We start from the raw sequence: 23509 nt of genomic DNA, 5'->3' as shown, positions 1-23509 counted from the left end.
ATAATTGTTTTTACTTGCATTCTAAATATATATATGTGTGTGGGATTGGTATTAGGTTTCGTGGTCGGTATGACGAAATAATTAGGTGAAATACTGAAGAATAATGAAGTATATTGATAAATAAAGAGAGAAAAGTATGCATATACAATATGCAGAGGCTCTCATACCACTATAACTCACTGCCCTCGCCACGCTGTCGCTCAATTTACACTCCACAACTTTACGACTTTTCTTGAACTCCGAGTCAACGACAACCACATGCTCACGAGAAACAAGATCTCTCTTGCATTTCCCTGAAATCTGAAAAATAACCGTCTCTTGAAAATACTTTACGCTCTCTTACAACTCTATGCCTCGCATATATGACATTTCTTAAGTTCAAAGTCAGTTTTTATCCTAATTAAATGGGTATCATCATATAAAATTATTGGGAATGAAATTACTTCAATGTTTTATGGGAAATGTATTTATCTAGAATAATTTAAACAGCAGTAACAAGCAAGCTATAGCAAGCATTCGTTGTAAATGCAAAAATACCGGTTAATTGGCGGTCCCCTAGTCTATGGAACACGTTTTATGACTTAAAAAAATCCTTTTAAGAAGTCGAAGGCAAAGGGTGTTTGCAGCAAATCCAATAACGCACAAGACGCATTGTATACGACACACGTGTTACGTCATGGGACAAATATTCTCGCAAGGAAAAAATAAGAACGTCAAAGGAAATTTGAACGCGTGATTACAATGACGTGCTGCCGTAATTTTCTGTCGCGGAATTTCATAGCTCGTCAGTTATTAAAATATAGTCAGACGAGCTTCATGATCTTTTGCATGCACGTAACGTTTTATTCTGTTTCAAAAATGTTTTTTATTTTATTATATATAAAATCAACGCACTTTTTACAGTAAACTTATCAAACGGACAGGAAACTGTTATCGTATATCATAATTAATATCCTGCTTAATTCCGATATAGCCGTATTCGTGTTGTAAATTAGGTTTTTTGTTCTACACTGTTGGCAAGTTTGGGAAAATACATTTTTTTTCGATACTCCGTACAGCACATGTTCGGGAAAGAGTTTCTCGTCTCGTGTACCTTTCCATCCTCTTCGCTCGGGCGTCAACGCCACACGAGACTAGAATCTACTTTCCCGCACTTGTATCGTAATGTACTATTTCCGTTTTTTATGTTTTATTTGAAAACGGTAGTATTTACGAGGAAAAAAAGTACACTATTGTGTAGAGCGTAAAATTTTACATCGTCTCGTTGTTATAAATAATTCTCAGACCAACGATAAATAAAAATTATGAAAATTTTGAGAAGCGACGCGACGACGATTCTCGGCGCGCACAGCTCAGAGTCTGATATTTCGCAACTATTGCTTGTCCATACATACTTTTATTTTCTATTTGAAATAGATGTTTTATATCCATATGCATTTTTAGATAACTATCATTTTTATCAAATCGACGATTGAAATGTTGCATCTTTGAAATCATAATTTTTCACGAACAACTGCCATAAGATCATGATAGCACTGTGATATGCAAGTGCCAGTAGGCGAGTTCTTTTAAAAACGCATTTTAAAGTCAGTGTACAGGATTTAAATATCACTTTCTTCGAATACATCGGCTGCACGCTTTGCCAATCGACTCTTGTTGCCTTGAATCCCGAATGCGCTGGCATCCAAATGAGATACTTAGAAGATAGCAGTGGCTCGGAAAATCCGAGATATCCACATTTTGATTAGGACGAGTCTGAGCGATTTTAACAGCATCATTGATAGCAACGCATTCTGAAATAAAAACATTGTTCATTATTGAGACGTTTGTTCATCGTAACATTAAAGAACTGCAGAACGCACGATAAACCGCTGTCCAACTTGCTGTCGTCCGTAAATATGAAATATTAAGGCTTTAATTATCAGAACTTAGAAGTTGGTTGATAGTAGCATTTGAAATCGAAAGCTTTTCTGAGCGTAGTTCCAAAGTCGATATCGATATTAATATGGTTGAAAAAAATCTCGAAGTTATAAAAATACAAATTGTATCGGCTACGGACTATTTATATATATAGCAATAGTAAAATTATTCAAGTTCAAGTTCTTAATACATATGACAAGTGAACGACGAATATTTTTTAATTTGCTTTAATGAATTTCTTGAAAATAAGTGGGTAGCCTGCCTCGGTAAATTTATTGAGAAAAATTTCAACGTCTACGTTGTCAACAGTTCGAATCCAGAAATTCTGCAACCCGACCCGCGGCCGCTCGCACAAATTATTTAAAAAGGGATGGAAAATGAAGTATATCGGCATGCAAACAAAATCTAAAATAGGATTAAACGTAATTGTGGCGATAACGCAATCCGCCCAAATGCATTTATAAGATTATCAGCAGGCTGTTCCGTGAGAATTTTATTCTTTAGTTCGACGAAGACCCATACGTGTGAACGCGACGCTCGAATATGCAAAGAGAGAGAGAGAGAGAGAGATACTGCCGCCTCCTATTACTCTTTTACCGCTGCTATTGTTACCGCTTTCGTCTGCTTGCTGACCGCTTCTGCTCTCCGCTCGGATAATCGGTTGCAAGCGTCGTCCGCCTGGATCTTTCTCGGAACCCTCACACGCTTCGGTGTTGAAATTCAATACTGACTGAACATAACCCAATAACCCACTACAACAAAATCTGACGAACACACTTCTCGCAAAGGGCGCGTATCCTCCAGTAATAGAAAAACGGTATCGCCGCGCTCGACAGCAACTCGAAACCCCCGTCGCGAAATCGGCAACGCGTCCGATTCGACGATCCAGCATTAACTTCTCCCTAAAACTCTCTCCTCGCCTCTCGCGATCCTGCGTTCGCCATTTCTCCTCCTCGTCCGCAGTCGTCGGACGCTCTTGGCTTCGCCAGTCATCTCGTTCACCGCACCACAGTCAGAGAAAATACAGTCGTCCTCACGAGAGTGCATACATAATACATACATAATTCATACATCGGTCTGAAGTGGCGAACAGACGATTGTGAGAGCCAACGGACGGATCGGCAAAGTTGTCATTCTTTGTTACATAATGGGTTTTATAAAATCCGTTTGGAATTCAGGAAGAATATTATTAGTTGCGATCCACCAATGAAGCTTGTTTTTTAATATTGTCTCAAATATTTTACGTGATCAAGAGCATAGAGCGATAGGCCGGAAGGACTTGCCTCCTGGTTTATTAATAAAATTAATATAGGATTCTTTCCATTCTACTGGAAAAGAACTTGCTTCAGACATTTCGTTAAAAATATTAACTAGGATGAGCTTAAATTTAAGTGGAAGGCGTTGAATAGATTTGTAATAGAAGCCCTTAACTCCGCAAGAGGATCTAGCGTTTTATTAGCTTTTAAATCGAAGAGCTACATTCAACTCGGAAAAATCAAAAAAAGATTTAAGTAATGGATATGGTTGAAAGTCAAGAAGCTGATCCAGGTCGATTTCGCACCAGCTTCGGCTCATCGATTCAAGTATTCATTCAGCCAGTGTGATGGGATCAAAGTTTTGGTGATTTTCGGAGTAACTGTCCATTTATTTATAAGTAGTTTATTTCTGCCCTACACATATTTTTGATTAATGCTAAAATTAATAAGTCCGGCAAAATTACTTTTTTATACTCAAAGTAACCGTATTGGTATTTGGAGAATTTCCATTTTTATATGCAGTCCTTCTAGTTCTTTTCACCGTATTGCATTCCGAATCCTACCATGAAACTGCATTGCTATGAACTTTATTATATATATTTTTCTTTACAGAAGTATTGGATATTATGGCGCTGACTAAAACCTCGGTGAAAATATTACATCAGCTTCACTGCCAGTTTCGGATATTACTTGTGGACACAATTAAGTTTAATAACTTTTTCATGGTTCTACCGTACCTAAATTTAAGTGATGGCACGCGTCCGCTAGCTAAGACGGTTTAAAACCGAGTAGAAAGAAATGTTAATGGGAAATTTCAGAAATATAATGTTGATTTTAACCACAAGTAATTATAAAAAATTATTAGCGCTTTAATAAACACGACGTCATAGATTTTTATTTATGATTCAAATGTTAAATCTCATGAAAATTTTATTGTGAATTTATTGTGTACATAATATGTAATTTTCGACTAATTTTTTATTTTAAATTTTATTAAAAAGAATATTATAGGAATAAGGTGAACAAGGATTTAGCGAATGATGAAGGTATGAAAATAACATTTTGATGACTTTGTAGTTTATTACAGAAACACAGTAATAATTAAAAATAGTAGATTATGCAATAATTATGAATTCAATCAAAAAGATTCGTGTAGAATAATGCTTAATAGATACTATTTTTCGATACAAAAATAGAAAAGGTACAATATATCAATTTTGACACTCGTCGCACTACAGCTCAGTTTACTTACGCATGTTCAGGTAAATAAGCATGCTTCAAATCTCGTTTAGCAAAAGAAAATTAGATACATGTACGAGAAAGTAATTTCCTCCACGTATGGTCTCTTCGCTCTTGCTAATGCGCATAAGCTCAAGCTGAAATCATTTTCTCCAACTAGTATCAAAATGTACTATTATTTTTGAAAAATATGCTAATATTTTGAGTTTACATAGTAAATATTAATAACTAACTTAACTGCAGCACTATTTTAATTGTATTAGTATATTGATTACATTAGAAGTTTTGTTGCATGTCTTTATTAATAATTTTTTAATAAAAACAAGTAACAATCGACTAACCATATTTTCGGCCCATTTTGAAGCATTTCATTGGAAGTTTCTATTTCTTTAGAAAAATTTGAATAATGATTGACGACTGATCGAGAAGTTAATTATTGGTCCTGCATTAGCAGTTTTCTTAAATTATGAGACATGAAATAGGGACGTTCTGTGGAACCATCATTTCGTTCATAATCTTCCAAAACACAAATAAAAATAGTATTGACGGCGATTTTCAGAACCTCGAATATTGCGTACGACATAACACATGCGATTACTCCTGTTAAAACGTAGGGTAGGGTTCCGTGACTTCCATTAACGAAGTAAATAATTGAAATTATAATGCCAGATACCAGCAAATTTCCCAGAACGATAATGATGTTTGTTACCTGATAAAAAATATTAAGATTAGGTAATATTGCTATAAACATACAACTGTAATGTTAAAAATATGGTTTGAACTTACATGAGTTATCATTACAACGTGGGTAGCATTTCTCAGGAGCAGATTGAATGCATCTTTTGCTGACTGATAAAATGAAGTGCCATGGAGAGCACACATTATGTACGCATTACTGTTAATATATTTAACGATATTCTTCACAGTTCTGCATGCTCTCATGAAACAGTTGAAGAACCGAGTGCAAATATTGCCATTGCTTTTCGCGCTATCTGAAGTAGTTCTGATAATCGCATTGATACCCTGAGCTATTGTCATAAAAAGTGATCCCAAAGATATGGTTCCAAGATGGTATCTGAAAGGAAGATTAGAGTCTGCACAATTTCTTTTAACTCGTGGTAAATGCTAAAGAAAAGATTTATGCTATCAATTGCGTGTACCTCACAACAATGTCAAAAAACTTTGAAATTGTTTTACGTGGAACGTTATCTTTATTCATGGTCCAATACCAGGTCCCGAAAGTCCCCGAAAAGATCATTTGCGAAACTCCACGTACAAAATTTACTGCCCACAATAATCCTAAACAGTTGACTGTATGTAAAAAGTATAAATGGCCAGCCCATGGATTCCCATCCATCGTCTTCGGATTTAGCAATAAGCAAAGATAATTCACACCGAAGAAAGTGTATGCTCCTATGTAAAATACGAATGATATAATGGAATATAGCAATGACGACGGAAAAAACCAGAGAGCCCTGAAATGAACAATTTTGCGTGAAACTGATGTTGGAAGCTCAAAGCATTTTCATCGACAAAGTTGAAATAAATCAAGTTTCTTCACTTACTCAGTTGCTTCTTTGATAATTCCACAAGCAATTAAAACTTTTTTGCGGTATACGACGAACAATGTTAATGATAATATGAATGCAATAACTAATCCACCAAGAATATGTACGGTATTTCTTTGCTGTTCGTAATTGGTTAAGGAAGTTAACTGATATGAAAGATATGCAATGGCGCCAAGTAATAGAGCAAAAAACACAGCGATTACTGTAAAAACGATTGTTTTGGGGCAGTACCTCAATAGAAAGAGGTAAATGACACTTGCCACGATCGCCAAGGCAGCAGCTTCAACAGTGACTATCCTGAAATGAAAACCAATAAGACGATTTTAAACGTCTGCGCATTTTGAATGAATTTCGTAATAAAATCGAAAGTTTCTTTTACCCTGACGAATTAGTAGATATGTAATTGAGTCCACGAATGGCAAAAATTTCGTCTTCTGGCCAGTACAGGGCATTATCTTTAAAATAATACTGATCACGAAAGTACAGCTCGGCCGTGGTAAAAGCTGAAAACAATTGAAATGATAAAGTTGTTGTTACGTTCATACGATATTATTATACAAATGTATGATCTTACCATAAAGTCCAGTGACTAACCATGCAAGAAATAAACTCACATAGGGAACAAAACAACCGAAGTCCGTTAGATCTCGTTGGATTTCCAACGGGCTTTTCCATTGTGAATCGTGATTGATTATTTTACCTTGGTAAAGGGAAAAGAATAATTTATGAAATTTCAATACACTTATCTTCTTACGATTTTAAAAATCGATTAGGGCCAAGAACAGATAATCGACGTAAGTCATTTACTTGTACTTGTACGCCGTATTATCTATTTTATGAAAATTGTTATCATCTTTAAGTTAACGCCAGATTGACGGTCGACTTAATGCGATCGGAATGAATAAGGTAGAAAATCTAAACGTTGTCTCTAACTAGTGTGAGAAAGTAGATTGTTGTCTCGAGGGAGGTTTATGTACGAGGGAAGCGAGATTTTCGTACGAGCGACAGCGTGGATAACGCGAATCCAAGGGCACGTTTTTCGGTGAGCCACGGCAGAGTCGCATTTTCCCGCACGCTCGGCGAAGAACGTGCAATTGTATCAGGACTTTCCGCGCGGGTCCTTCTCAAAAATATACCGTGCCTGGACTCGTCTCGCTGTTCCGCGGGTTTAAACCTCGCACGAGACTGCGACCATCCACTTTCGTCACGCTGTGGTCAGGTAACGTATAAGATGCGTGCCCGCGCTTTTCTCCGCTATCGGCTATATTTAAGCCCCGAGTGTAAAACGTGCGCCATTGCACGAAACGCTGTCTAACCTTGCAACGGGAATACACAGCAGTCACGCGAGTTTCGGTCAGGAAAGCAATGTGCTTTTCCAGCGAATCTCTTGGAACGGGGAAAAATTGTACGCGCTACTTGAGAAAATACTGAGCTATATATCTTTCGCGGGATTGCCATGAAATTTTCACCCATGAGGGAATAATGGCTCGCTTTTCTCCCGCGTGTGAACACTGTTACCCGTATTACCGTTATTTCCGCCGCACAGTATCTTCGTCATGCTGTCCGCGTGTTTTCAGGTCCGCGCCAACGCAACACGTCGCACCGTAGTTGTGCAGTCGGGGATTGATGGCCGATTAATCGACCGACTTGGCACGATTCTTGAGCTTTCAGCGAGGGCACGCTCGCTACGAAATCCGTGACTTCGGCTGTGGAGAGTTTACCGCGAGAAAAGAATCCAAGTACAAGGCAACAGTTGTAGGCGACGACTAGCACCAAACTGAGATGCGCTGCGCGCGCGTTGTGTTTCTTGCTCCCCCTCTCTCTCTATTCGCCCGCACAGTTGGTGGTGCGAGCTCACCCTGTGTGTAGAAGCCGGTTTTTAGGCTCTTGCCATCGCTTGGATATTTCCCCCTGGCGCGCCTGTTTGGGAAAAGCCTGCCACATTTTCTCCCGTATAAATACACTCCGGATCTATTGATCGAGTTCCCAGGATCCCTCATTTCTGCAAGCCAAATGGTATTTTCAAAAATTCAATGAAACATTTACATAGCCTTACTAATTAAGCTTCAATTGTAAGAGCAATCTTTCAATGGGATAAATCAACCTGGTCAAATGATTTCCAGTTTATAATTTTTTCAGCCGAAAGGGCCTTGTTTTTAAACCGCGAGTTTGCCCGGCGCCGTTTCAAGATAAACCATTCTTGTACGAGCTGTTAATCGATCATTTTCAGCGCTATACAGTAGAAAACTTTGTGTACAAAAAACAATGAATGTAATCTCACAACTGTCAAATTTATGGAAATGCATAGAAAAATATATTTGGAGCCGCTTGCGAGTATAAGGAATATAACAAAAAGAAATGCACCTTTTCCAAAGAAATTGGAATTAAAAATATCGACTTATTTGTTCGTAGTATTATAATCATTCAAGTATTTATAGTTTTTAAATGTTTAAATAGGTCTATCGCGAGTAAATGTAAATCAATACATTGGAATAACCTACTGATAATCTCCGTCAGCGTTCAAGCTAGGAAAACACAGCATAGACAAGATGGAACGCCGCTCGAGGGGCAACACTAATGTCCGAGCGGAGTGAGAAAATGGGGGAGAGTTTGGCCGATGCGTCCTGTACCTATGCACGTCTCAATAATTATCCATTTTTTTAAGCATTTATTTTACAAAAGAAGTATTGACATCGTTAAAAGAAAGACCTATATCACGCTGATTATTTTGAAACCTATCAGTTATTATCAATGAAGTCATCGAAAATAACATATTTGAAAAGTCACATATTTTACAATAATTCAATTGCCAAGTAATTTTGGCCCGAACGCGACATTTATTCGTGATAAATGATCGTTGCAAACGATTTAAGATGATAAGTAATTATAGAAAGACCGAGAAGTAGCCGACGAACTACGTATCTCCCACTTGATGGACGTGACTACCATCGCGTCGCTCTAGCCGCTTTTCATTTTCCAGACCAGCTGTCTGAACAGCGTCGTTCCCTCGGCCATCGTTTTGAGGCTGCTGGCTCTTTGTGTTCTAACAGGAGGGAGCCCGAGATCCCTAAGATTTCCGGTTTACGGTCGATAGCAATACTAACTAAGGACATAGGTTTGAGTACTTCAAAAGATAACGTCAACTATCCAACGACATTTGGAGCCCAAGCGAAATTTAGGTCGGGATGTCGTAACGATAAATTGAAAGATTTTTAATGCCTGACACAACGTAATAACGCTATAAGAAACCCGCTCGCGCACACATTGCTGCTCGCGACTAAAACAGACGCGTTACGCCATATTTAAATCCTCACGATTTAGAATTCAATGCTCGTCAACGATACTGAATCTCTAAACTTAGTCTATTTGTACGTATCGGTCTTGAATACTTTTTTACGCTTAATATTTGCATATCTGTTCAAATTAAATGCGTGATTTAGAATTATTTATGCAGTAACGTAGGTCGTTTTCCGTAATTTCTAGTCAATTTTTCATAATAGTTGTGTATACACGTTATTCTTCAGGTGATAGGTGCTATAAAAATACAAATTGTTGTTTGTCAATGTAACTGTCAATTTTTATTAGTCTTGAAACTTACAAATTTAGAGGCTACGTAAGCAGACCATATAGATTATTTGAACATACACGCGGCACGAAAGGCGATCTTAACAATTATTATTACACTTATACAACGAGATTATAGTCGATAGCAACGATTGAGTGAAGACAGTAGAAAATTTATGTTTGTATAGTAACTTCCGCTCTTACACGTGAAGCATGAAATACATTGGCTTATCTCGTGACGCTCCTACACACGTATCTCTATACATATAAATCGATAGATGTGCTCAACAACAAAATTTTTGTAAAAATTCAAATAAAACATCACATGGCTTAACTTATTTATATATATTTTTTTCTCAGCATGGCAATGCTTATGCGAGGCTAAATTGTTAAGCTTGCATAGCGCATTTATTTAGGAAGGAAGTTTTAATCCCTATATATGTATATGTATATAATAATACGTCTAGAGAAACCTTTGCATAAAACGATGAATACACATTTCACGTACGAACATCACAGCAAGGTCATTTTCAAAATGGCTTCTGCAACGATACAAAAGAATTTTTCAAAATCGTTCGTATATCATATCGTAGACATTTCGACACGCACGATTCCATTATTGTCAAAGACTCAAGAGCATTGTCATCCAGCAGTTTTACGAACGAATCAATCTACAGCGAGTACAAATCTCAAGGTTCACATGTAGATTATCACGCATGTAATTTCAGCGTAATTCACAACAATCAATGCACATTTTCGCGAGCTTGGAGTCATCGCGCTATAACCATTGGACGATTCGCTCGACTCGTAGCGAAGGCCGTGGCAGTTACTTTTTGCGAAAGAGCTTGGCGAGCCGTTCGCTCGTGAAATATGGCTTCTCGCTGGTGCCGTCGTTGCGCTCGATGTCTTCAAGGAAGCAAACGAACACGGTGTCCACGGCGATCTCGATGACTCGCGTGAACATGCAGCAGATCGCGTACGAGCCCACGAAGATCAGCAGCAGCGGTGCGCCGCTGCGCGACAGGTCGTCGTCCGCTCTGTAAGCGTAGTAGCTGCTCGCTATTCGCGTGCTCGCGCAGGCTATCAGCGCGTTGATCATGAAGGTCAGCCAATTGGTGACCTGCGAAAACACACAATGTCTCTCGCGAGTGGACGACCAAGATGCGCTGGCCAGCCACTCGCGAGGGTTCATACCGTGACCACCGCGACGACGCTCTCCGCGTTGCGCATGCACAGGTAGTGGGCCGTTCTGGCCGACTGGAAGAAGTCAGTTCCGTGCATGGCGCACGTTACGTACGCTCGTCGATCGATGAATTGGACGAACTTTTCCACCTGGTCGAACGCGCTTGTCAGACCGAGCAACATTACAGCCGTGCAGGGTCTCGTCGTCTTTCTCAAACACCTCTTCGCGCAGTTGACGATCGTTTCCAGTGTCGTGCAGATCGGGATGACGAGCGAACCCAGTGCCACTGTCCCCAAGTGACACCTGAAGCAAGCGCGACCAAATGTCATACGAAGAGCTACCGTCTGCCAACGTCGCAACTTACGTGCTCACTGCCCAGAAGCTGTCGATCACGCTTAAATACGACAGCATTTTTTTGTCGAAGGTCCAGTACCAAGTGGAGAACACACTGGCCAGCACGATGTCGTTGAATCCAGTGACGAGCAGGAAGCCCCAGGCCAGTCCGAGCCAGTTGACCAAGTGCAGAAAGCCGACGCTCTGCGCCCTTTTCTCGAGCATGTAGCATCCGGACAATAAGCATGGCGTGCCCGTCTCCCGCTGGCACTGGCTGTCGAAAGCTAGCGGGTCGCAAGTTGCGTTCTGCGAGTAGCCCAGCTCCGTGGGACACTGGCATCCCTCGCCGTCTGCGTAGTCGACTTTGTAAACCGGCGACTCGAGGCTCGACAGCGGACGGTACGCGCTCGCTCCCAGGACGAACGCGAGCGCGTAGACCGCGAACGAGAGGAGCGGCACCGCCAGGCTCGAGGGGACGCAGGTGACGGCTCTGAAACAGATCGACGCTCGCGAGTGATCGAGAGCGCGCGGGGGCGGGCGCGGGCGGTCGCGGGCGCGACGTACTTGCAACACTCTTCGATCGCGCGACAGGCGAGGCTGAGCTCGGTCCTGAAGTATATGGCCAGCAGGACCACGAGAACGAGCGCGACCACGCCGAGGAAGAGGGCGAGCAGCACGCCGTTGGTCTTGCTCTCGGCGTCTAGCACGCACTTCTCGTAGATGCAGCGAAAGGCCAGCGCGCAGCCCGCGAATATCGAAGCGCACGCGTACGCCTGGGCGTGCCACCTCATCAGCCATACGCTCGCCAGCGCCGTCAAGCCGCTCAGCGCGACGAAGCCCGCTATCGAGTACCTGCAACAAACGAGCGCCCGGGCCACCACTACTCGCTTTCCGACCTTGCCATTTTAAGCGCCACGACCTACTTCGCTTTATAGAGCTCTCGCGCGATGCCAGCTCTTTCCGGCTGGCGCCCCGAAGCCGTCGCGTTCAAGCCGCAGCGGTAATCCTCGACTCGTTCCGTCTTCCGGTACGTTCTGGAGCACTTGCCGCTCTGGACGAAGTGCCTCAGCTCATCCATTCTCTTCGTCAAATCCAAATTGACGTCGCTCTGGCAGACGATGCTTTTCATCGCTTCGTCGAATTTGCCGCCCGACGACTTTGTTTCGCCGTCGCCCGAGTCAGTTGTAGTTCTAATATCGGCCGACGTCATTTCTACCGCCGCATTCCCATTGCCGCTTGGCTCGCCGTTTCTATTTTCCACTCTGGATTTTCCGCTGCGATTCACGCGTCGTTTACTCATTTCGCCAACGGCTCTCTTACTCCGTTTGTCATAGCGCTCAAAATTAAAGTCCTCTTGCGGACACTCTGACTGACAGGCTAAGCAATGCGGCACGTCACAATTTTCCGGATTGTAGTGCACGAGATAAGGTTTGCTTTCGACGCCTGAGTCATAGCCGCAGATACGGCCAGCGCTGTCCCTTGGTTTTAGCCCTTTGCTCGTGTTGCCCGTTGCGAAAGCTGCGGAAAATCGATCGTTATCCGTTTCGCTTACGCTTCATTGGATTCGGCAAAAACCGTACCGTATACTATTACTGAAATCCATACTACGAGGTAAAGAATGAAACCAACCAGCCAACAAACATCGGTCTTGCTTCTTTCATTTCGACAAGGGCCAGACGCCTCAAACTGCATTTTGTCTTCTGGAAAATGATAATCAAATAATTAACAATCCGTCACCGTCACTCATGGCCATCTACCAATAACTTACCGTACTTATTATTTTCCACGGCAGGCGCTAAAAAAAAGCGTGGATTTCATATGTTATTATCTTTATGGAATCGGGAAAACCTCGTGAATGCTCGTTGACTGAAGTACAGCGGGCGAAGCCGCGTGTACAATTGAAGGAGGATGTAATTCGACGTAGGATCGATAAACGTCTAATGGTGTGGGTGCGCGTCAAGTGAAAGTAAACACTTCATTTTTGTACTCATTCACCATGAAAACTCGACAGAAAGATTAGGCACGTTGAATTTGTTGCTAAAAATTGTGAAAAGAGTCATAACTCGTTGAATGGAAGCGGCGCTGAACTCTCTACGAACAATACGATGCCATCTAACAGTAAATTATTGGCGGCAGCTGTTTACATAGAATTGGCATAATCTTTCCACGTCGAGCATAAGAAAGCTACAGTAAGCTTACGAAGTGTTTAAAAAATTATAGAGTTACGCGCCCGTAGTGTACACGCTATATCATTCAATTAGAGCGAATGCGGATGAGCGCTACAACTAAAAATATTTCAGGCTCATTTCGCTGTAAACACGTAAAACCGCGTACATATATATTTAAGCCGTCCGAGAGAGAGAGAGAGAGAGAGAGAGAGAGAGAGAGAGAGAGAGAGAGAGAGAGAGAGAGAGAGAGAGAGAGAACAGCAATGAAGCGACCTAAGCTATTACATCAAGACTGACTGGCGCCAACGATTTCAAGAGACAGTACTCTGTCTAGTCCGAGCTCTCCCTCGCAAGTATCTCTGCCTATTCCTTTATTTCTTGTGAAATCGATAACTGCTTTTTGTCATTGTTTCATCTTTGATATTGAGATTGAAATATCGAAATTTCTACATTATACGAGTGTACTGCAAAGAAAAACAATGCTTTAGATACCAAAAACTATTGGTGTTCATTTCACGATTAATAGATTTCAGGTCAAAGAAATTGTATTAAAGTTCTTCAATAAATGTCAAAACTGACGTGCCAATTGACGCTACGAAAATTAATTAATGAATGCTTCGATAAATTTATGATAAACGGGAATACATACTCCTCATGTGACTAATAACCGAATGGCCTTTAAAATCGCCGATATTAGCAATTACTAGGCAAAGATCAATTTTAGATTTAAACACATCAATTATAAAATTGAATGATCAATGAATCAATCGATGCAATAGCATTATCGAACAATTATGAGAATTATAAATAATCAATGACGTCAAATAAATAACTTACTATCAGTGAAATCCAATGGAATCGATTCCATTTTTCATAAATAAAATGCACACTTTTAAATTTAATCGTTGCCGAGAGCAATGATCGTCGTAATCGGATATTCTTTCGGAAAAGAAATGCGTTCGTTCGTTTGGATCTCTCTGGTACTTGTGTATTCGCAGTATTATATTCCTCACTGGAGGCTTCAACCCCCATACGATGCGTAAAGATCTCACGCAGGCGTTATGCGCCAACCGCCCGATACATATCACACTGCCCTCGTGTGTTCCTCGTATCTTTCAGCTCATAACATTTTATAATAAATCTTACCCAACAGAACACCAAAATATGCATTTTTGCAATATATGTAGGAATAAATAGAAGCTCTATTTCCAATTACATCATTCAACCATTCAAAAACTTCGAAAAATTTTGATTTCGAAACGATTTTATTCTAATAAAAATTTATCGACTTCTCAATGCATAGACTTCAATGCATATTTAATTCAGTAAAGTTATAGATGATTGAAAAGATGATCACTGTCCTCACCGATAAATACCTACATTAAGAATAACCAGCGCAAAAATCGATATAACATGTAATTATATTTAACGGTTCAGATTGGAAAAGATATTTCGATAAAATTAAATAATAACTTTAGAGGTAATGTGATAATTAACCTTAGCTAAATAATGAACATACATAGGATTTGTATATTTTAAAAACATTTATTTTAACGTGTAAAAACTATTAATATTTTTAATACTCTTTGTACAAATTTTAAATTAACTGATATTTTAGGCTTACTTAGTTTTGGGTAAAAATCTATCCAAAACGCCAAATGATTTCTTGGCCGTCTCCTTCTTTTTGATATCAATAAGAACGTTGGCTTCACGCATCGCTTTGATATTATCCTAAAACATAAGAATATTAGATGTAAATGTGCCAATATAAAATATCGTGTAATCATAAGATTATAAATATTTAAATAACACGAACCTTTCGAGCTTGTTCTTTGAGAGCCTTTTTAGATTTAACCACCTTAGCAGTGCCACCCTTTCCTTTAGCTTTCGTTTTTCGTGGTTTAAAGTCGATCTTCTTTGGCTTTAAATACTGTAACAAAATTATTATTATTGAGACTCTTATTATTTCAGTAATTAAATAAGACAGTTTCAACTTACAAGTAGTTTTTTCTTAGCTTCAACTCTATCTTTTAAAGTAGGAATATCAATTTCGGCGATTGTAGATGTATCCAAACCAATAAGCTCAGGCTGAATTTTATCAAGAAGAGCTTTCACTTCAGCTTCTTTTCTTTGTTTTTTATTCTGATAAGGATTTATTTCCAGTGCATCAAAATTGGCTTCTGCAGAGCCTGGAACTAATATTGATGAGTATCCTTTGATATTACCAAATCCTAGGACATCTTCATAAGGACAGAATTGTAAGTCTGATACACTCCAATTTGATTTATGTCTCATATATGGTTTGAATTCACTAGTTACATCACTGTTGAATGAGAAAGTAATTTTGAATAACAAATAATTTTTTAACATAAAGTTTTTTTAGTTTAGCGAAATTTTCATACTTGTACACTTCAACAACATTTCCCATTGCTACAGCTAATAAGCCACGCTGACTGTATGATAAATTTTGTGCGGGAAAACGTAAAATTGCAGATTGTACAGGTCCTGAAAGCTGTCTGATATCCCATACTTTCAATGAGCGATCAGGACAACCTGTGGCCATATAGGTTCCGTGTGGATGTATAGCTAAAGCACTTACAGCTTGCTTGTGACACAACATTTTTGCTAAAGGCTGATGTGAATTTGGAGACCACATTGACACTATTCCTTTAGATTCTCCTACACAGAGTAAAGCATTGTATGGATTTTTTGTCATCACCTAAAACATTAATTGAATATCTCACTGCAAGAATTTTAATTAAAGTTAAAGCACCTAACTTACATCTATTCTTCCTATTTTTGAATCATAACGTGAGATGATTTTTCCTATAGAAATGTCAAGCCATGACAAACCTCCAAGGGCAGATGCTGATGCCAAAAGGAAATGATATGGTAAGAATTCTAAACAGGTAGTTTGATCCATTCTTTTTAGACAATGTAATTCAATCCCTTGATTATCATAAATGTAGACCCATTTTTTTTGTGCTACTGCAAACATTGTTTCTATATGTAGCCAGCAAACATCATGAATAGATTCCATAACATTCATTTCACAAGCCAACTTTTTTGTAACCCAATCAAATGCAGCTACATGACCTTTCTTACCACCAATAACCAAATGTCTTCCATTTCTTGTGTATCTAAAATTGAAAAATAATTAATAATAATTTAATAATCAGACAAAAGTTTTGATGATATTGATATATCAATCAAGGAATCACCTCATTTTATAAGGACCAAATTCTAGTTTTAATTCAAAACTCTTTGCTGCACTGGTAATATCAGTATGGGCGATAATTTCATTTTGTTTAAATTGAGTTGTTGTTTCGCCAAGATCAGTGTCTAAATAACCAGGATCCTCAGTCAATAACATTTCTGTGCGAGCAGCCTGTTCAGCCATAGTCTCTATAAATTTTTCTTTCTGGCGTAATCTTTGCCTGTGAACCTTGCTTTTCACTCCAGTTTTCAAATTTACAGCTGCTCCTCTATCATACTTTTGCAGTTTTTCTTTGTCGATAGGAAGTTTTCTCCCAGACATTTTGTTTTCTCCTGATAATAAATTAAAAATATTAAGTTACTGTCTATAATATATATCATCAAATAAAATGTAGGTTTAGTTGAATGTATAATGAATATTTTAATATTTACTTTTTGCACTCATTTTAATTTAACAAATCAACTCCAACAGTTCTGATAATATTATAAAAACCAATAACTGCTTCACGAATATTTACACATTTTAACACCTACATCAAAACACGTGTCGGCGTTCTTAGTATACTTATTGCAGTTATCGAGCGTTCTAACCTTAAAGTTTTTATTAACCAATTAGATAGCGCTAAGCCGAGCTATTTAGAAAAGGTGGCTAGCGGTGTACTTCAGTCTATACACTCATGGCTATTACGGAATCGGGAATATTGAATTCGCCATAAATGTAAAGACTGAAGTATGCCACTGACCACTTTTTTTTAGTTTGGCCCGGACTATGCATCGTTTTCAAATTTCCAACGATGAATTTGGACATTTTTTACTTTCATCGCTCTGACTGATATATATAGTACTTGCGAAACGCCGACCAAATCAACAAAACCGCGCGTTTCAGGTGTTATACTACACGACGTTTGGTTATAATATTTATTTTACTATTGTTTTTACTATTTGTTGTGTTTGATGACAAGGAATATATATTATATAAAACAATGACAGAAAATAACCGCTGTCCTTCACCAATAGAGGTCCAGGTATTTATTGATTACGTCTATTTTCTTGTTATTGCAATTTCGTAGTAACGTCATTTTGGTAATGTTTATCACGATGGATTTCAGGATTTTTTATTCAAGCAAGCTTCCATAGAACAAATATGTAAAAGCCTTCCAAGATTACCTGTTAGATCCAATTTAATGGCTGCTGATACAAAACACGGTTTATTGTATATAGGTCATGATTATAGGTTAATTGTTGTTAAACCAGGAAATGACTCAAATGCGGAATGGAAACTAGAATTAAAAATACCAGGTGTAGCAGAACATGTACAGATAAGTTGTGATTGTTCATTTTTAGCTGTCACTTTTTTAGGTGCTTCAGCTACAATTTATGATACAAGTTCTATCAGCAAACACGTGAGGTTTTATTATTTTGACATATCATGCCAATGTTATTTGAAAGTTAATTTATCAAGGGCTTATTTATTTACAGAGATTGGACATACTTCATGAAATTAGATTATCAAGTAGTGCTGGAAATGTTTTTGTGTCAGACTTAAAATGGAATCCAGCAATTCCAGAAATGTTTTGTTCCGTTACAAGTGATCATACCATAGGCTGTTTTCATGTTAATAAAGATAAAAAAGTAGGTATTCAAATAGTAGGAATGGAAAGAATTTCAGGTATAGATGCTCTCTGTGTTTCATGGAGTCCTAAAGGTAAGCAACTAGTGGTAGGTTGCAAAAATGGAGATATAATCCAATTAAAGCCTGATCTGAAACCAGCTAGACAGTTATCAGGTCCTAAACCCAGTCGAGGTATGATTATATCCATTTTATGGGTTAGCAATTACCAGTTTTGCACTTGTTATTATCAAGACAAGTCACACATTAGTGTAATGATTGTCGATGCTCCAAAAGGTGTTACTGTTCCTAAGTTTACAGATTATGAAGATATCACTTATGGATATGGTTCTTCTTATGAATTATGGTATTACTTTGACCATGTCCCAGAATGGGGATTAATTATTGCAGCAAGTTCACATAGTACTGAAGTAACAGTTTTGGGATCGACTGACAATGGAGCAACATGGACTACTTGGGAAATGGTAGAAGGTGGGACAGTTCAATTGCCTCTCGACAGAAAGCAGGGATTGGAAAATTATCCAATTGGAATGGCAATAGACAGATCTCCTACCCAAAGATTAACTTTGTCTGCTGATAACACCTTACCAATACCAGTTCCTATTCTAAGGATACTAGTAACAAGTGGCCAGTTGTGCAGCTATCATATGGTAAATTTGAAAGAAGAGGCGCCAGATATTTGTTCTCCACCATCAGAGGTTATACAAGCACCTGCAATACCAAGACCAAGTATGGGGCCAGAAGTCTCCTTCAACTTGCCCTCTGGAGCAACCAGTACACCACATACCACTAAGACTTTAGAAAGTAAACAAGAAGAAGCCAAAATCTCAAACATGTTTGGAGAGCCAGGAATTCCCAGTTTTTCTAGCTTAGCTCCAAGCAACAAAGCTTCAGAGCCTCCACTCCAAACAGAAATCAAGAATGTAGGTTTTTCTGCTCCACCCGAAATAAAAACAGGCGGTCTTTTCACACCGGAAAGCGTCAAAACTAATCTGTTCCAGCGAGATAACCAGACTCCTCAGATAAATCCGCAATTCAAACCTACTCTCGGAGCACAGCAACCAGCTACAGGATTTGCCACAAAACCTGAACTCAGATCGGAACCTCAGAGAACGCAGGTAATTCAATCAGAGGTAAAAGTTACAAAAGGTCCAGCAAAAGATCAGTCACCTGCAGCATATCGCGCAGAAGAAGCCGCATCCGCGGCTAAAGAATTACCCGTTTATGATGACGCACTCTGCTTGCGAGCTTACTTTGACGAGCAGTACAAGTTCGAGAAGGAGCTTCAAAGCAAGCTCGACTTGCCGAACTGGCAAGTGGGAACGGATGAGGAACGCGACCTACTAGTGAAGAAAAGTGAGGACATAGACGAGTTTCTGCGAGAGCTGAGGGATACAACTAACAGTCTTGCCAGCGATATAGCTTACCTGAAAGCTTTGCTTCTTCAGTCATTCGCCTGGCTAGAGGAGTCCAAATCTAAGAACTCTACGGCACACTTGGGCGGCAGAGGTCGAACAGAGGGCACCAAATTTGCTGACTTGCAAAGGCTTTATTACTACACACAGTCGCAGTTGATACAAGCGACCAAGGTTCTTGACCTCGAATGGGCCGAGCATAACAACCGCGAACTTACGCGAATGAAAATTCCTAGCTTGGAAGTGATATATCAGAGTCTGTTCAGGCACAGTCAGATCATCGCTCAAGAGAAAAAGAACATCGAGGAACTGTCCAAAAAGTGGCGCAGCCTCGCTCGTGGTGGTAGCAGTAGTCTTGCCAGTCTTGATCGCTCAATGGCGAGTTTGAATTTATCGCAATCGTCGAGTACGACACTCATTAGCGATACTGCGATCGACCTTCGCTGCAAGCTTATCGCCAGTAACATACGCAACTTCACTTCTGAGAAGCAGATCAAGCTACGAGATTTGCTCGCGGAGACTGCGCCCATGATTGTTAGAGCCGTGAGGCCTAGCGCGGTACAGGATCGCCTGGAAGCTACGCTCTCTGCATTGGCTGCTCAGAAACCAATAGAAGCTGCAAGCTCCAAAACCAGAACTCCTAAATTCGGGACCACGGACCAGCAGAAGATGGTCGCTCAGCAAAGATTGCCTGATCTTGCAGAATCGAAAACTCATAATTACCTATCTTCTCTGGATAACTTGGTTTCTGGTATCGGTAGTGGCATGACCGGACTGCCGTCGCTTAGCAAATCACCGAGTTCGACTAGCCCGTTCTCCGCTCTAGCAGCCAAGCCACAGCTTACACCCACCCAATCAAAAGCCAAAGAAAACGCGTCCCCCTTGTTTTCTCAAAGTTCTCGACAACCTCTGCAGACCACTTTAGCCAACAAGTCCTTCCCCAAGATAGATACTATCAGCTTCAATACAACGCAGAAAACGCCCGAACCCCAAGTTAATAAGGACAACTTGAACAAGACCCCGGAGAGTACAGGTACGTTCACCATGTTTCCGCCAAACACCTTTGGACGGCTTGGTTCACCAGAAGCATTACAGTCGGGTACAGGCGCCGTCATTACCTCGATAACTACGCTGACGACAGTGCCCAAAGCGACTTTCAGCTTCTCTTCCAATACTGTAGCTCCATCTACGCCACACAGTTTTGTCGCGCCAAAGCTTGACAACAGCTCGGTTTTCAAGTTTTCATCAAATCTAAGTGCTACTTTGGCTCAACCGTCACCAGCTACTTCCACGTCGTCAGATTTGTCAAGCTTGAACTTCGGTAATCACTCGGGTCTCACGATAACACCCATTTCCAACGCGAAAACTACCACTAGCGCGGAGCCCGCAGGGCTGCCAACATTTGCCTTCGGTAAAACTTCATCGCCGCAACAGCAACATTCGATTTTCGGACAATCTTTGAATGTGTCTGCAGCTCTGACTCCAACTATGCCGTCTTTATTTGGAAAATCAACCGCTCCAGCGATTCTTACTGCAACAACAGTTTCTAGTCAAGAGAAAATGAGTGCGAGTTCAACGACGGCTGTAGCTTCGAGTGCGCAAGCTGCTATTAATATGTCAACGCCTGGTGCAGTTACAGTGTCCGTTGCGGCGGCACCGACCTCTAATACGCCTTCGTCGTCGTCGGACTTCGGAACGTCTTCGCTATTTGCAGGATTACCTGCTGCTTCACCAACTTTCAATCTCAGTGCTACTTCGACGCAAGCTACTCCTAGCACATTTACACAAGCTACTACTGCCACTACAACGACTGATTCCAGCACAAGAATCTCGTTCCAAAACTTATCGTCTACAGCACCTTCTTCATCGTCTGGGTAATAATAAAAATCGTTAATAAAAATAGCTTGACTGTTTAAATTTTATTATTAGACTATCAAAGTGGTTGTTCGATAAATAGCTTTGATTATGCCTGTGATGTTGTAGATTTGCTGGAATTCTTGGGGCTACGTCAGCTCTGAGCTTCGGTACATCGTCCACGGGAACTTCCATCACTCCCATATTTGGTACCACTATGACCTCTGGTACCAATACTTTTGGAAGCTCAACGCCAGCTACCACAGCAGTAGCTGCTGCTACCACTTCTGCACCTTCTATCTCGTCGATTTTTGGCAAATCAACTAGCAATACAGCATCTCCACCTGCTGCACATATTTTTGGTGGTACCACGGCTGGTACAGTATCCACGAATACTACAACTAGTACAACTTCGTTGTTTAGTAGCACACCGAGCACCGGTACCACCTCGATGTTCGGCGGTCAAACAACAGTCATCAATAGCAGCACTGGTAATACTGAAAACAGCTTGTTTGGCGTAAAATCCACGGCTACGACGACGGCGACCACAGCGATCCCGACAGCATCACTCCTTGGTAGTAGTGCAACAGCAACCACAGCGACCCCGACAGCATCACTCTTTGGTGGCAGTGCAACAGTAACCACAGCTGCCTCACCAGGATCTATCTTTGGCGGTAGTACAACGGCAACCACAGCTACTCCGACAGCATCTATCTTTGGTGGCAGTACGACAGCAACCACAGCTACCCCGACAGCACCTATCTTTGGTAGTAATATTTCGGTTACTCCTAATACCTCGATTTTTGGAAACAGCAGTACTCCAGGTTTTGGCGCCGCCGCTAAGACAACACAAGCAAATGGTATACTTTTGCGATTGTATCATGTGTTCTTATATATTATTTTACATATATTAAATTTTGTCAAACATTACGTTGAGTTGGAATATAAAAATATATGTTTTAACAGTCTTCGAAGGAAGCACAGCACCTAGTAGTTCGTCGGTCTTTGGATCTAGCTCCTCGGTACCGGCAACTGGATCAATCTTTGGTGGTGCAAGCTCTACGCCAGTTTTTGGTGTATCTACAACAGCAGTTCCAAATAATCCAAGTTCCGGAATATTCGGAAGTACACCTGCTAGTGGTTCAATGTTTGGTGGTGGAACTAATGCTGGAACCATAGCCACAACTGGAAGTTCTGTATTTGGTGCAACTCCAACAGCCTCGATTTTCGGTGGCGGCGCTACAGTTACAACCACTGCGTCTAATACATCAATCTTTGGAGGAACCGCGACCGTTACAACGCCAAGTGTCTTTGGCGTAAATGCCAGTTCTCCGACTACTGGAGGTATATTTGGTGCAGCTGCTACGAGCCCAACTGTTGCTGGTACGAGCTCGATTTTCGGGGGCCCACCGTCTTTAGGAGCCGGCACCTCTGCATTTGGAGGTGCAGCTTCTCCTGGAGGTAACATGGGAGCTGCTCCCGTATTTGGAGGAGGGGCTGCTTTTGGAGGAGCTCCTGCATTTGGAGGTAAACCCGTTTTTGGATCTCCTGGTGGCTCTAGCTTTGGCTCTGGATTTGGTTCTCCGACATCTTTTGGTGGTACTGCTACTGCTGCCGGTAATAATTTTTGCATCAGCAACTTACTTGTTGATAGAATTTTCGAAATATGTTTCCAATACATTATTGTTCATGTTTCAATTATAGGTTTTGGAAGAACACCAGTATTTGGTTCGACATCACCTTCGGCAACAAGTAATACATTTGCGGAATTAGGTGCTCAACAAGGAGGGCTATCTTTCGGTAGCTTGGCACAAAATACAGATACCCAGAAACCAAGTTTTACAGGGTATATAGTCTAACATTTATAATCAAATAATTTTCCATCTGTTAAAATGTGTTTTTTTTTTTTTTTAATTTTAGGTCGAGTTCGTTTTCAAGCTGGAGATAATTTTATTATTTGTACGCTGTACAGAATTTTTAAGAACTGAACGTAGCGTTGGAAAAGCGAATCATTATTTTTATAAATTATTTTTTGCTGTAGTTTGATTGTTAAGAGTATGAAGAAATATGATGAATGAAATGAAGAATAGATAATAAAAATGAAATTTGTTTTTTAATAAAATAAGACTTTTCATATAAAGCATTTGTCAATAATATATATAC

General features: G+C 40.3%; 4 protein-coding genes across 4 annotated transcripts; 1 reads left to right on the top strand and 3 right to left on the bottom strand.

Moving 5' to 3' along the window:
- Positions 1-4848: 4848 nt before the first annotated feature.
- LOC131671956 (choline transporter-like protein 2) lies at positions 4849-6658 on the bottom strand. The gene is made up of 5 exons (XM_058948797.1): positions 6598-6658; positions 6363-6486; positions 5981-6280; positions 5202-5490; positions 4849-5124 (listed from the first exon to the last, which is right to left on the bottom strand). The coding sequence occupies exons 1-5, from the start codon at positions 6656-6658 to the stop codon at positions 4849-4851; spliced, it is 1050 nt and encodes a 349-aa protein (XP_058804780.1).
- A 3507-nt stretch (positions 6659-10165) lies between these two features.
- LOC131671931 (choline transporter-like 2) lies at positions 10166-12273 on the bottom strand. The gene is made up of 5 exons (XM_058948743.1): positions 11987-12273; positions 11628-11915; positions 11095-11553; positions 10742-11033; positions 10166-10667 (listed from the first exon to the last, which is right to left on the bottom strand). The coding sequence occupies exons 1-5, from the start codon at positions 12271-12273 to the stop codon at positions 10374-10376; spliced, it is 1620 nt and encodes a 539-aa protein (XP_058804726.1). The 3' UTR covers positions 10166-10373.
- Positions 12274-14796: 2523 nt separating this feature from the next.
- On the bottom strand, positions 14797-17003 carry LOC131671954 (WD repeat-containing protein 46). The gene is made up of 7 exons (XM_058948795.1): positions 16880-17003; positions 16453-16780; positions 16014-16371; positions 15634-15950; positions 15230-15554; positions 15048-15161; positions 14797-14962 (listed from the first exon to the last, which is right to left on the bottom strand). Exons 1-7 carry the CDS (start codon positions 16890-16892, stop codon positions 14852-14854), a joined length of 1566 nt encoding a protein of 521 aa, XP_058804778.1. The 5' UTR covers positions 16893-17003; the 3' UTR covers positions 14797-14851.
- Positions 17004-17302: 299 nt separating this feature from the next.
- Positions 17303-23452, top strand: LOC131671949 (nuclear pore complex protein Nup214-like). The gene is made up of 7 exons (XM_058948784.1): positions 17303-17472; positions 17557-17850; positions 17927-21366; positions 21476-22206; positions 22313-22963; positions 23051-23192; positions 23267-23452. Exons 1-7 carry the CDS (start codon positions 17431-17433, stop codon positions 23292-23294), a joined length of 5328 nt encoding a protein of 1775 aa, XP_058804767.1. The 5' UTR covers positions 17303-17430; the 3' UTR covers positions 23295-23452.
- The last annotated feature ends 57 nt before the right edge of the window (positions 23453-23509 follow it).

This window comes from Phymastichus coffea, unplaced genomic scaffold (genome assembly GCF_024137745.1).
Source record: "Phymastichus coffea isolate CEN01 unplaced genomic scaffold, Cenicafe_Pcof_1.1 PCOF00139, whole genome shotgun sequence".
In the NCBI taxonomy this organism is placed as follows: Eukaryota; Metazoa; Arthropoda; class Insecta; order Hymenoptera; family Eulophidae; genus Phymastichus; species Phymastichus coffea.
The sequence above is the reverse complement of the archived record's forward strand: the minus strand, read 5'-3'. Positions and strand labels throughout refer to the sequence as shown.